At 40.2% G+C, this 13,914-nt stretch overlaps 1 protein-coding gene across 2 annotated transcripts in view; it reads left to right on the top strand.

The window, feature by feature from the left end:
* Positions 1-8,569, top strand: part of C1QTNF3 (C1q and TNF related 3) — a 27,345-nt gene extending 18,776 nt beyond the window's left edge. For both annotated transcript variants that reach the window (XM_003407944.3, XM_003407943.3), the window contains exons 5-6: positions 1,114-1,213; positions 5,859-8,569. In XM_003407944.3, coding sequence (XP_003407992.1) covers positions 1,114-1,213; positions 5,859-6,018 — 260 coding nt within the window. In that variant the 3' untranslated portion in view covers positions 6,019-8,569. The remainder of the gene's footprint in view (positions 1-1,113; positions 1,214-5,858) is intronic.
* The last annotated feature ends 5,345 nt before the right edge of the window (positions 8,570-13,914 follow it).

Below are 13,914 nucleotides of genomic sequence, written 5' to 3'. Positions count from 1 at the left end.
GATGGATCAACGTGGCACCATCACAGCTTCTATCTTACTTGCCTGCACCTTTGGGAAACAGCATAAAGCTGTCCAGTGGGTTTTTTTTTTTTTTTAAGTGTCTCTGGATTTTTCTCTTACAAGGCCTGTAGTCCAAAAATGTAACACGGAAATCAGTAAGAGCTTTTTGAATTATAACCTTTCTAAAATGCGTTTCCAATCCCAAGATGATGTGGGGTTGGGAAGATTTTCCTTTTAGCTGAATCTGGATTCTTCTTAATCATTCATTAACGGACTCTTCCATGCTGCATTTAGTGTTCCAGGTCATATTAAATTGCTTTCACTTAGAAGCACTAGAATTTCCCAAGAAAATTCACATCTTTTAAAATCTGTTGGCCTTTTTCATACGAAGAGGACCTGGACTTTCAGTAACAGGGTTATGCTGCTGAGTCTCAGTTGGATCTTTCTGTTTATTGCATATAATTCCATCCATTTATAACGAGTAACATGAGAAATTGCTGGAACTTTTTCTTTAGAACTAATAAACATTTATTCAGTGATCCAGCACTTTATTATCTTTGGCTAATGCCTGTGGCACGGTGAGTGTGGTCCACCATTGTAACGTTACACTTGGCTCATTTTGTTGGGTTCCGGGAAGGCCACGTGCTCGCTCTCCTGCAGGGCTCTGTACCTTATTAACATGATTCATGTGGTGAATGGTGATGATAATTAACCTAGACTCAGTAACAGCATGTACTCTGCCCCGAGCACTTGGCCAGACGGGTGGGAGGAAGCAGTGAAATACAGCTAAGGGATACCTCTTGTGTTAAGGACTTTGTAATCTTGCTGGAGGCAGACAGTATACACACTGAGAAAGTGAACAAAATTTAAAGCAGTTTGAAGGTGAGAGCAGATAAAGAGACACTCATGCAAATAAAGGCCAAGAAGAAACTACATACTGTGTCGAGTATTAACAAAAGAAATATGAAGTCATTTGGTGTATCCCCCTGCTGTCCCTAGGTCCTCAATATACAATATGTTAATATAAAAAAAAACTAAAAAAAAACTAGTTTTTTTTTTTTTTTAAAAAAAAAAATGTTAATATAAACGTTGCTAAATACCTGCCTTTTTCAGGTGTGTATTTCTTCACCTTCAGCATGATGAAGCATGAGGATGTTGAGGAGGTATACGTATACCTTATGCACAATGGCAACACAGTCTTCAGCATGTACAGGTGGGTGGTCTTTTCCATCACAGGTATCATCTATGGTGCCATTGTTTGCTCAAAGAATGCCCAAGCCAGGGAAGTCTATGGGCTCAACAGAACCTGACATGGCCTGTGTCTTCAATGAGAGCCTCCCATGCTCTGGGATACAGCCCGATTAAAATTAATATTTGAGAAGAAATAAATTTGATAAATCTCGGCATCAGCAAGTTGATGAAAGACCTTGAGCTAATTGCTAGCAACACTCCCATAACCAATAATTTGAAGACTTTGCTTAACTTACGATTTTTTCCTTTTCTCTCTGCCCTTTCTTCTGCCTTCCTACTCACCTTCTTCCTTTGCCTGAGGCTGAAATCTTTTGACAGTCTTCCCCAGAGTCCCTCTTGTTGGCAAGTTGAGAAGGTTAGGTTGGGAAGGAGCCTTGGCGGTGCAGTTGTTAAAGAACTCCGCTACTAACCTAAAGGTTGTTGGTTTGGACCCACCCAGCAGGTCCATGGGTGAAAAGACCCGGTGATCTGCTCCCATAAAGATTACAACCTAGGAAACTCTATGGGGCAGTTCTAACCTGTTCTATATGGTTGCTATGAGTTGGAATCGACTCAATGGCATACAACAACAACATTTAGGTTGTATGGAGTCTCTGGGTGGTGCAGATGGCTAAGTGTTCAGCTGCTAATTGAAGGTTGGAGGTTCAAGTCCACCCAGAGGGCACCTTGAAAGAAAGGTCTGGTGATCTACTTCCAGAAAATCCACGACTGAAAACTCTGTGGAGCACAGGTCTATGCTGACACAATGAGGTTGCCACGAGTCAGAATCTACTTGACAGTGACTGGATGGTTCTGTCAAGTCAATCCCTGTGTCTCTTTTTCTCTTTGGCTTCTGCTTTCTGGGAGGGTCGTCTTTGTTTTCTTCATGGCCACATCTAAAAGGTGAGTAGGCTCTCCCTAGAGCTCTTTTATAGCTGGTGCAAATTTGAGGATATAAGAGCACTTACCTGAACAATCCAAAGATTTTAAGGTCACATTTAGGTTTTTTGGCAATACCAGTTCCCCAAAAACTTAGTAGGCTTTTGCTCTATTTACCCCCGTCAGCTACATGTGTTAGTAAACCACAATCAGTGTTCTGTTCTTGACAGGTAGTTTTTCAGCTTGTTATTTCCTTGCTTCTCGTCCCCATGGTTTTCCCTCTCAATTTAATGGTGGCTTTACCATGAGTCCATGGACCCCTGGTGGCACAGTGGTTAAGAGCTCGGCTGCTAATCAAAAAGTTGGCCATTCAAATCCACCAGCTGCTCCTCGGAAACCCTATGGGACACTTCTACTCTGCCCTATAGGATTGATATCAGTCGAAATTGACTTGAGGGCAACAGGTTTGTTTGTTTTTTTCCATGAGGCCAAGAAGTCCTGGTGCCATGGTAGTTAAACGCTCAGCTGCTAACTGAAAGGTTGGCTGTTTGAACCCACCAGCCTGCTCCAAAGGAGAAAGATGTGGCAATCTGCTTCTGTAAAGATTACAGACTTGGAAACCCTATGGAGCAGCTTTACTCTGTCCTACAGCGCCCTTAAGAATCAGAACTGACTCGACAGCAATGGTTTTTGGGTTACCATGAAGCCTTCTGAAACAATAGATTTAAGTGGAAAGGCAACATTTTTCTTTCCTTTTTTTAAATTGTGCTTTAGATGAAGGTTTACAGAGCAAATTAGTTTCTTTTTAAGCAATTAATACACATATGGTTTTGTGACATTGGTTGCCAACCCCATGACAGATGTGTCCTTTCTCGACCTTGGGTTCCCTATTACCAGGTTTCCTGTTCCCTCTTGCCTTCTTGTCCTTGCCCCTGGGCTGGTGTGCTGACTTCCCCATTCTTACCTTTCACCAAAGTTACCACTTATCCACTATCTAGTTAGTGTTTTTCCCTCCCCACCCCTCCCCTCCCTCGTAACTGTCAAAGATTGTTTCTTTCTGTGTGTAAACCTTTTTACAAGTTTTTATAATAGTGGCCTCGTACAGTATTTGTCCTTTTGTGATTGACTTATTTCACTCAGATTAATGCCCTCCAGATTCATCCATGTTCTTTATCATTGCATAATATTGCACTGTGCATATGAACCATAGTTTGTTTATCCGTTCTTCTGTAGGTGGGCACTTAGGTCATTTCTAACTTTTTGCTATTGTGAATAATGTTGCAATGAACATGGGTGTGCATATGCCTATTTGTGTGATGGCTTTTATTTTTCTAGGATATATTCCTAGGAGTGGGATTACTGGGTCATATGGTACTTCTATTTCTAACTTTCTAAGAAAGTGCCGTATCATTTTCCAAAATGGTTGTATCATTTTGCATTCCCACCAGCAGTGCATAAGAGCTCCAATCTCCCCACAGCCGCTCCAACATTTGCTATTATCTGTTTTTTGATTTCATGCCGTTAATGTCACGGTGAGATGGTATCTCCTTGTGGTTTCGATTTGCATTTCTCTAATGGCTTTTTTAATGGCTAGTGATCTCGTGCACTTCCTCATGTGTCCCTTAGGTGCCTGAATGTCTTCTTTGGTGAAGTGTCTATTCATATCCTTTGCCCATTTTTTAATTAGATTGTCTTTTTGTTGTAGAGGATTTTCCTATAGATTTTAGAGATTAGACCTTTGTCGGATATGTCATCACCAAAACTTTTTTTCCTAGTCTGTAGGTTCTCTTTTTACTCTTTTGGTGAAGTCTTTTGATGAGCATAGGTGTTTAACTTTTAGAAGATCCCAGTTATCTAGTTTATCTTTTGGTGTTTTTATATTGTTATGGTTTGTAGCCTGTTAATGCCATGCATTAGGGCCTCTAGCATTGACTTTATTTTTTCTTCTATGATCTTTATAGTTTTTGGTTTTATATTTAGGTTTTTGATCCATTTTGAATGAGTTTTTGTGTATGATATGAGGTATGGATCCTGTTTCATTTTCTTACAGGTAGACATCCAGTTTTGCCAGCACCGTTTGTTAAAAAGACCATCTTTTCCCCATTTAATGGACTTTGGGCCTTTGTCAAAGATCAAGTGAATGGAGGTGGATGGCTTTAAATCTGGTTTCTTCATTTTGTTCCATTGGTCAATGTGTCTGTCATTGTACCAGTACCAGGCTGTTCTGACTACCATAGTTGTATACTAGGTTCTGAGATCAGGTAGTGTGACGCCTCCTACTTTATTTTTCTTCTTCAGTAGTGCTTTACTCATCCGAGGCATCACTCAAAAGGCAACACTTTTAATTCTGTCTGATCATGACATAACATAGGCTGTATTTATTTGATTGAATGAGAAGCCTTGATGGGAAGCCCACAACATTACCTCTGCTCCTTGAGTGTAAAAGGACTTGGCTTTTCCAACCCTGTTAGGCCTCGGCTTTCTAGACTCTCTCTGTTCATCTCTTCTGCTTCAAACTTATCAGTCCTTGTCTGAGCTCGTTTTGTCTAGAAATATCTTTCTTAAAGCCACAAAGAGAATTTTAGTTTTGTTTTTTTTTTAATTTCAGTTGCTTTCCTTACTTAGAGCTACAGGCTCAGTAGGCATTAGGTCTACCTTCCAAGTTAACACATGTTTAACTGAATGTTTTCTTAGTTGTGGCATAAAATGGATCTGTTTTCTCACTCTCTCGCTTCCTTTCTAGCCCACAATATTTGTTTCCTTGCTGCCACCTGCCTGACCATGAGCCAATGCAACATATTTTAGTTTGGGTATGGCAACACCCTCTCCTCTTCGAGCAAATTCTAGATTAGTTACAATAGGCTATACCGTGGGAACGTAAACCCAAAATGTAATGATGTGAACCTAATAGAAATGTATTTCTTTCTCATGGAACAGTCTAAGGAGGATGTTCCAGGTTGAGGCAGGGTAGGACTAATTCTGCTTTCCCCAGTCTTTTGTAACCCAGGTGTCACTATACGGCCTCTAAGGTCATTATGGTCATTGTCATTACCATCCCAGACAGTCATAATGGGCAACGAACATGGAGGGGTATTTGTGAAAGTTTTGTTAGCCAGGTCTACAGCTGGGGCCTAGCAGGGTTGGAAAGGCCAAGTGCTTTTATATATTAAAGAGCAAAGGTAATGTTATTGGCTTCCCATTTAGGCATCTCATTCAATCAAATAGATACAGGCTATGTCATGATCAGATAGGATTAAAAATGTTTAGAAGTCAACCCAAAAATAAACCTGTCGCTGTCGAGTTGATTCCCACTCATAGCAACCCTACAGGACAGAGCAGAACTTCCCCATACAGTCTTCAAGGCTGTAATCTTTACGAAAGCAGACTGCCACGTTTTTCTCCCCTGGACTGGCAGGTGTGTTCGAACCATTGACCTTTTGGTTAGCAGCCAAGCACTTAACCACTGTACTGCCAGGGCGCCTTCACAGAACTGAACTCATTGATGTTGAGTTGATTTCGGCTATAGTGACCCTATAGGGCATAGTAGAACTGCCCCGTAGGGTTTCCAAGGAGCACCTGGTAGGCGTAGAAATAGCACGCATCATTTCCACCCACATACCATTTAGAAAGCTTAATCACAGGACTACATGCAGGAGTGTCTGGGAGAGAAAGGGAGGGCAGATTTTGGTGAAAAGCTGACTGTCCACTACAAAGGCTAAGTAATGGGTGCCCTCTTTTTTTCTCTCCAGCTATGAAACAAAGGGGAAATCAGATACTTCCAGCAACCATGCAGTGCTGAAGCTGGCCAAAGGGGACGAGGTTTGGCTAAGAATGGGCAATGGAGCTCTCCACGGGGACCACCAGCGCTTCTCCACCTTTGCAGGTTTCCTGCTCTTTGAAACGAAGTAAACGCATGAAAAAACCAGCTCCACTTTGGGGAGGTCTTGTAGCTGAGCTGGTTTTGTTATGATGTGAGAAATGGTAGAGTTGAGGGATCCACATGCTGCATTACAAAACAAAAAAAAATTATTGGTTACATTTGCTAATCATGCTACAGGTAGACCAATAATGTTGGATGACTCAGGGGCTCAGAAGAACATAACCACAACTCAGTCTTCCCAAGTGATCTTGACTCAGCACCTTTACCCTTCTTTCCTAAACACCTAAAGGAGAATTTCCCTGTCAAGCAGGTTGGAGACAATTATATCCAGCAGAGAAGTCATTTGCAAAGAGTTTTGACTGCTGAACACTAATTTTGACACCAGCTTTCAGGAACCTCTGAAGTCTTGAGTTCAGCCTTTTTTATAACCTTTCAGAGAAGAGGAGCAGTGATTATGATCATGGTGGGGCAAGGACAGGGCACTTGCCAGGACCTAGGCACCAAAATATTGCAAAACCTAGATTGAGAAATAACACTTTGTTCCACTGGGTTAGGATTCATGAATAAAATATAAAGGTTTGCTAGTAATTCCAGATAGCTTTAGATGGCAAAAGCATTCACAATGCCAACAATGATTTGGCTCCTCCTTTTTTGTAAGGAAACCTCTGAAATTAACTGTCTTCTAATTGCTTACAATTTGGAAATAGAATTTTCTCATGATCCAGACTTGGTTTATCAGATTTAGCTTTTCAGATTGACTAATTTTTTTAAACATTGTTTTATTGTGGTAGAAATATATATAACAAAATGTTTACCAATTCAACATTTTTTGTGTGCAAATATCTATGTAACAAAATATTTGCCATTTCAACATTCTTCACATGTACAATTCAGTGACATTGGATATGTTCATCATGTTGTACAACCATCACCACCCTCCTTTTCCAAATTATTCCACCACCATTAACAGAAACTCAGTGCCACCTGAGTAAAGACTTCTCCCTTCTTGCTCCTTCCCCTGGTAACCACTAAGCTTTGATCTCTATACACTTGTCTATTCCATATGATGAAACCATAGAATATTTGTCCTTTTGTGACTGACTTATTTGACTCAGCATGTTTTCAAGATTCATCCATGTTGTAGCATATATCAGAACTTCATTTCTCTTTACAGCTAATATTCCACTGTGTATATATACTACATTTTGTTTTTCCATTCATCTGTTGACGGGCATTTGTTTCCACCTTCTGGCTATTGTTAACAGTGCTGCAATGGACATTGGTGTACAAATTTCTGTTTTTGTATCCTGCCTTCAATTCTTTGAGGTATATACCTAGGATTGGTATTCCTGGGTCATATGATAGTTCTGTGTTTAACTTTTTGAGGAACTGTTTTCCACAGCAGTTGTACCATTTTATGTTCCCACCAGCAATGGATGAGAGTTCCAGTTTCAGACTGACTCTTTGCCACTGCCTTTTTTAGATTGGAGTAGATCCGTGTTGACTCTGGCCTGCAGAACCAGTTGAGGTCAGCTTAAGGCCATATAGAACGGATGGTTATCACCTTCTTTTCAATCAATTTGGAAGTTTCTCTAATAAACTGTATATACGCACTGACATGCCATGTTGAAGGTGCTGGAAACTTAATTACATACAGTCAAACCGACACAAAGTCTAAGGGTATTCCATTGAAGAGACACACAGGAGATCTCCTAACATTCTATTGAATCAAAATGACATGACTTCCTTGATTATCATATTTAATCAACATTCACAGAGCAGCTACTGAGTACCAAGTATTGTAGGAGGTACCACATGACTTTTCTCTATCCCCTCCCCACCATGAAGTCTATTTTCAAAGGATTACGATTTGCCACCAAAATGATCATCACAAGAGTGTGTTCTAAATTCTGAAGATGGTTTCCAAGGAGAAGTTCTTAGTTTATTTTAGACAAAGAAAGCATCATTGGCAGATGTGTTTACCTGATGTTGAATCATATTTAAAATGCACTAGAGAGCTGCCTATCTGAAAAATATCGTAGAAATAATGAGCCCTTAATTTATTTTCTGTTACGATAGGAATTTTCACATAGGCTTCCTAACTATGGCTTAGCTCACTTAGTGCTATTAGCTAACATAGTGCTTTCATGCTCAGTTCAACCTTGGACCCTTTTACTTTGATCTACAAATATTTTTAAACTCATCCTGGATCCATATGCAACACTATTTTCAGGTAAATGGCTATTAGCTATAATGTGCTTGACTAGTAATGCTGTTGTGATTTTGTATATGTTTTTTCCACCCAGGGCTATTGGGGTGTGGTATTAGTATTCCCAAATGTCATATAGATATTTCATCGAAGGGTATTTCCAGTAGATATTTGAATGTTACATGTTGCCCAAAAGGGAGCTCCATGTCTGAAGAAATACAATTTACTAAAGTGACTAAGAGGTTTTGGCATGCTGTTACATAAAACTGGCAAGAAAAATGTAGTAAGCAATATATGAAATAAATACCACCTTTGCCAAATGTACTGTTTTTAAATGTTTTCAATAAAGGTTAATTGTAATAATTGTAAAATTGTGAGTCACTACGGTTTACTAACATAAAGTTAAAATGCTTTCGTGCGGACTGTGTGATGTAGACACAGGGCAGGGTTACCTGCCTCTCAAAAAATTCCGCTTTTCACTTATTCCGTTGTTATAACTTCAACTTTCTGAGTCTTTAAGACTTGATGTTTAGGGAGTCCCCTACTAGTCCCCTGGAAACCTCTGAGAGGATGGGGTCCTCCGCCCACTCCTGAAGTCTTTCTATACTTATTCCTAAATTCCAGTTTTCATCTTAGTAGAGACACCTGAGGTGTGGCTGTAGGCAGATGGGAAGCATCTTTGTTTTCCAATATGGTGTGAGGACATATGATCAGCCAGGGAAATGGGAAGGCCAAGGTAAGTATCATGCTCCCACAATTTTACCCATGACCAGAATTAAACACAGAACACCGAGTTCTCAAGTTTTTCTAAAACCACAGTGCTGAAAAGGAGACCATAGGTGTCAGGAAAAATTTTAATGGATTATCTAAACAACCAGCTTTTTAATTCTCAACCCAAAATGAAGGCCAACTCCAAATGAAGCAGGTGGGTACTGGCTTGCTGCTGGAAATCAAAACAGTACAGGCCTCCCTCACGAAATGATAAGGTTCGGTGATTTTTCCAATATAAAAAGGACCACATTTGACTTTTGGACAAAACAGAGGTTATTCAAAATATTCAAACAGAGGATTCTTAGGAAAAAAGGCCAGGCAATGTGCTTCCAAAAAGTCACAGCCATGAAAACCTATGGAATGCAGTACTACTCTGTACACATGGGGTTCCCATGAATTGGAACTGACTACGGAAACTGGCTGACTTCCTGCTTTGTCTGAGCCTGTAGATGACCTGTTATTGTGTGTCGTCCAGTCGATTCTGACTCATAGTGATCCCACAGGACAGAGTAGAACAGCCCCATAGAATTTCCTAGGCTCTAATCTTTATGGGAGCAGATTGCCAAGTCTTTTCTCCTGTGGAGCCACTGGTGGGTTAGACCTGCCAACTTTTCAATTAGCAGCCGAGCATCTAACATTGTGCCCCCAGAGATCCTTCCTGATGACTGATACATTTGAAATTATTAGTTAAGTTTGGTACTGGGTAAGATATCTGATTTTTGTGGGTTTGATTTCGTAATCCTGATCCTGGGCGTTAGCTCAAGCTATATTTGAACAGTTTGGTTTTTAGGAAAAAAAAAAAAAAAAAGCTGGAAGCAAATATGACAAAATATTAATGGGCTAATTTGGATGTCTGCACTAATTTGGATGTCTGCACTAATTTGGATGTCTGCACTAATTTGGATGTCTGCTCATCATTCTTTACAGTTTTCTAAGTTTCTCAAAAATAAAACAAAAAAGGAAGTTATAAGGAACCTTATGCCTGAACTAAGGTAACAACATGGGTTGGAGATTAGGACAAGGACATTCAGAAATGGAAGTAAACAGAAGGTGTGTATATCAAGTTGAGGCAACTCCTCATAGGGAAAGCCGTGAGAACCTTAAAATAATTTAAAACTGATCAAGATTAGCTCAAGCTTGCCCAAAAGATCTTGATTACAATTGTGCCTAGTTTTATCTTTGTAATCATCACCAGTCTTAAAACACATAAACTCTCACTCATCAAAGATTGTTGCTGTTGTTGTTAGGTGCTGTCGAGTCGGTTCCGACTCATAGCAACCCTATGCACAACAGAATGAAACACTGCCTGACCCTGCGCCATCCTTACAATCATTGTTATGCTTGAGCTCATTGTTGCAGCCACTGTGTCAATCCACCTCGTTGAGGGTCTTCCTCTTTTCCACTGCCCCTGTACTCTGCCAAGTATGACGTTCTTCTCCAGGGACTGATCCCTCCTGACAACATGTCCAAAGTATGTAAGATGCAGTCTCGCCATCCTTGCCTCTAAGGAGCATCCTCGTTGTAGTTCTTTCAAGACAAATTTGTTCGTTCTTTTGGCAGTCCATGGTATACTCAATATTCTTTCCCAACACCACAAAGACATCAATTCTTCTTCGGTCTTTCTTATTCATTGTCCAGCTTTCACATGCATAAGATGTGATTGAAAATACCATGGCTTGGGTCAGGCACACCTTAGTCTTCAAGATGACATCTTTGCTTTTCAACAGTTTATAGAGGTCCTTTGCAGCAGATTTACCCAATGCAATGCATTGTTTGATTTCTTCACTGCTGCTTCCATGGCTGTTGATTGTGAATCCAAGTAAAATGAAATCCTTCACAACTTCAATCTTTTCTCCGTTTATCATGATGTTGCTCAATGGTCCAGTTGTGAGGGTTTTGTTTTCTTTATGTTGAGGTGCAATCCATACTGAAGGCTGCAGTCTTTGACCTTCACCAGTAAGTGCTTCAAGTCCTCTTCACTTTCAGCAAGCAAGTTGTGTCATCTGCATAACGCAGGTTGTTAATGAGTCTTCCTCCAATCGATGCCCCATTTTTCTTCATATAGTCCAGCTTCTTGGATTATTTCCTCAGTGTACAGATTGAATAGGCATGGTGAAAGGATACAACCCTGATGCACACGTTTCCTGACTTTAAGCCAATTGGAATCCCCTTGATATGTCCGAACAACTGCCTCTTGATCTATGTAAAGTTTCCTCATGAGCGCAATTAAGTGTTCTGGAATTCCCATTCTTCACAATGTTATCCATAATTTTTTATACTCTGCACAGTCGAATGCCTTTGCATAGTCAATAAAACACAGGTAAACATCCTCTGGTATTCTCTGCTTTCAGCCAGGATCCATCTGACATCAGCAATGATATCCCTGGTTCCACATCCTCTTCTGAAACCAGCCTGAATTTCTGGCATTTCCTTGTCGATATACTGCTGCAGCCACTTTTGAATGATCTTCAGCAAAATTTTGCTTGCGTGTGATATTAATGATGTTGTTCTATAATTTGCACATTCGGTTGGATCACCTTTCTTGGGAATAGGCATAAATATGGATCTCTTCCAGTCAGTTGGCCAGGAAGCTGGCTTCCATATTTCTTGGCATAGATGAGTGAGCACCTCCAGCACTACATCCGTTTGCTGAAACATCTCAATTGATATTCCGTCAGCTCCTGGAGCCTTGTTTTTTGCCAATGCCTTCAGAGCAGCTTGGACTTCTTTCTTCAGTACCGTTGGTTCCTGATCATATGCTACCTCTTGAAATGGCTGAACATCAACTAACCCTTTTTGGTATAATGACTCTATGTCTTCCTTCCATCTTCCCTTGATGCTTCCCGCGTTGTTTAATATTTCTCCCATAGAATCCTTCACTATTGCAACTCGAGGCTTGAATTTTTTCTTCAGTTCTTTCAGCTTGAGAAATGCTAAGCGTGTTCTTCCCTTTTGTTTTCTATCTCCAGGTCTTTGCACATGTCATTGTAATACTTTACTTTGTCTTCTTGAGCCACGCTTTGAAGTCTTCTGTTCTGTTCTTTTACTTCATCACTTCTTCCTTTTACTTTAGCTGCTTGACTTTTGTGAGCAAGTGTCAGAGTCTCCTCTGATATCCATCTTGGTCTTTTCTTTCTTTCCTGTCTTTTCAATGACTTCTTGCTTTCTTCATGTATGAAAAAGGACCTGGCAGTTTACTTCTGAAAAGCATTAGCCAATGAAAACCTTATGAATAGCAGCGGAACACTGCCTGATATTGTGCTGGAAGATGAGCCCCCTAGGTTGGAAGGCACTCAAAAGATGACTGGGGAAGAGCTGCCTCCTCAAAGTAGAGTTGACCTTAATGACGTGGGTGGGGTAAAGCTTTCAGGACCTTCATTTGCTGATGTGGCATGACTCAAAATGAGAAGAAACAGCTGCAAACATCCATTAATAATCAGAATGTGAAATGTACAAAGTATGAGTCCAGGAAAATTGGAAATCGTCAAAAATGAAACAGAACACATAAACATCGATATCTTAGGCATTAGTGAGCAGAAATGGACTGGTATTGGCCATTTTGAATCGGACAATCATATAGGCTACTATGCGGGGAATGACAACTTGAAGAGAAATGGTGTTGCATTCATTGTCGAAAAGAACATTTCAAGATCTATCCTCAGTGATAGGATATCCATACGTCTACAAGGAACACCAGTTAATACGACCATTATTCAAATTTACGCACCAACCACTAAGGCCAAAGATGAAAAAATAGAAGATTTTTATCAGCTGCTTCAGGCTGAAATTGATTGAACATGCAATCAGGATACATTGATAATTACTGGTGATTGGAATGCAAAAGTTGGAAACAAAGAAGAAGAATCAGTAGTTGGAAAATATGGCCTTGGTGACAGAAACAATGCTGGAGATCGATGATAGAATTTTGCAAGACCAACGACTTCCTCATTGCAAATACCTTCTTTCACCAACATAAACGGTGACTGTACATATGGACCTCGCCAGATGGAACACACAGGAATCAAATCACCTACATCTGTGGAAAGATGACGGAAAAGCTCAATATCATCAGTCAGAACAAGGCCAGGGGCCCATTGTGGAACAGACCATCAACTGCTCATATGCAAGTCCAAGCTGAAACTGAAGAAAATCAGAGTAAATCCAGGAAAGCAAAGTATGACTTAGAGTATATCGCACCTGAATTTAGAGACCATCTGAAGAATAAATTTGACGCACTGAACACATCAAAGATCAGGGGAGATATTTCTCTGGCACCGGCTGCTGGCTCTGTTTAAATTCCCAGAGACGTCAAAAATTATGTCAGGCGGTCTAGTGGTTAAGGATTTGGCTGCTAACCAAAATGTCAGCAATCAAAATCCACCAGCCACTCCTTAGAAGCCCTATGGGGCAGTTTTACTCTGTCCTATATGGTTGCTGAGTTGGAATTGACTCCAAGGCAATGGGTTGGGTTTCGGTTTGGTTTGTCTAGATACAGGCAATACGGTCAAAAGAAAAAAAAAAAAAGTTTGAAAAATTACCCGGGCTACTTTTTCAATTTATTTTATATCTTTTTTAAACAATTGTGCGTTAAAGTTAAGATATTCGAAACCATAATTATCCATAGAAATGGCGGGTAACCAATCAAAATATTTTTAAAGCTCTTTCATTTCACTCTGTTCTGTCATGTGCATGGTATTAAAACGGCTTCCTTTTGTGGCATGAACACAAGGTATCCTCCCAAAAGTTTTTTTTGTTTTCTTTTAAAGACATGAAATCCATGAAGTTTATAACTTGAAACTGAACACCTCTAGCAGAGGTCTCTGTTGGCGAAGAATATTGTATATTCCATGGACTGCCATAACGAACAAATCTGTATTGAAGGAAGTAGGGCCAGAATGTTCCTTAGAAGCTAGGATGGCTAGCTTAGGTCTCACAGACTTTGGAC

The sequence above is a fragment of the Loxodonta africana genome, chromosome 2 (assembly GCF_030014295.1).
Source record: "Loxodonta africana isolate mLoxAfr1 chromosome 2, mLoxAfr1.hap2, whole genome shotgun sequence".
Lineage (NCBI taxonomy): Eukaryota > Metazoa > Chordata > Mammalia > Proboscidea > Elephantidae > Loxodonta > Loxodonta africana.
Note: the sequence above shows the minus strand (reverse complement) of the source record. Positions and strands in the feature narration are given on the sequence as shown.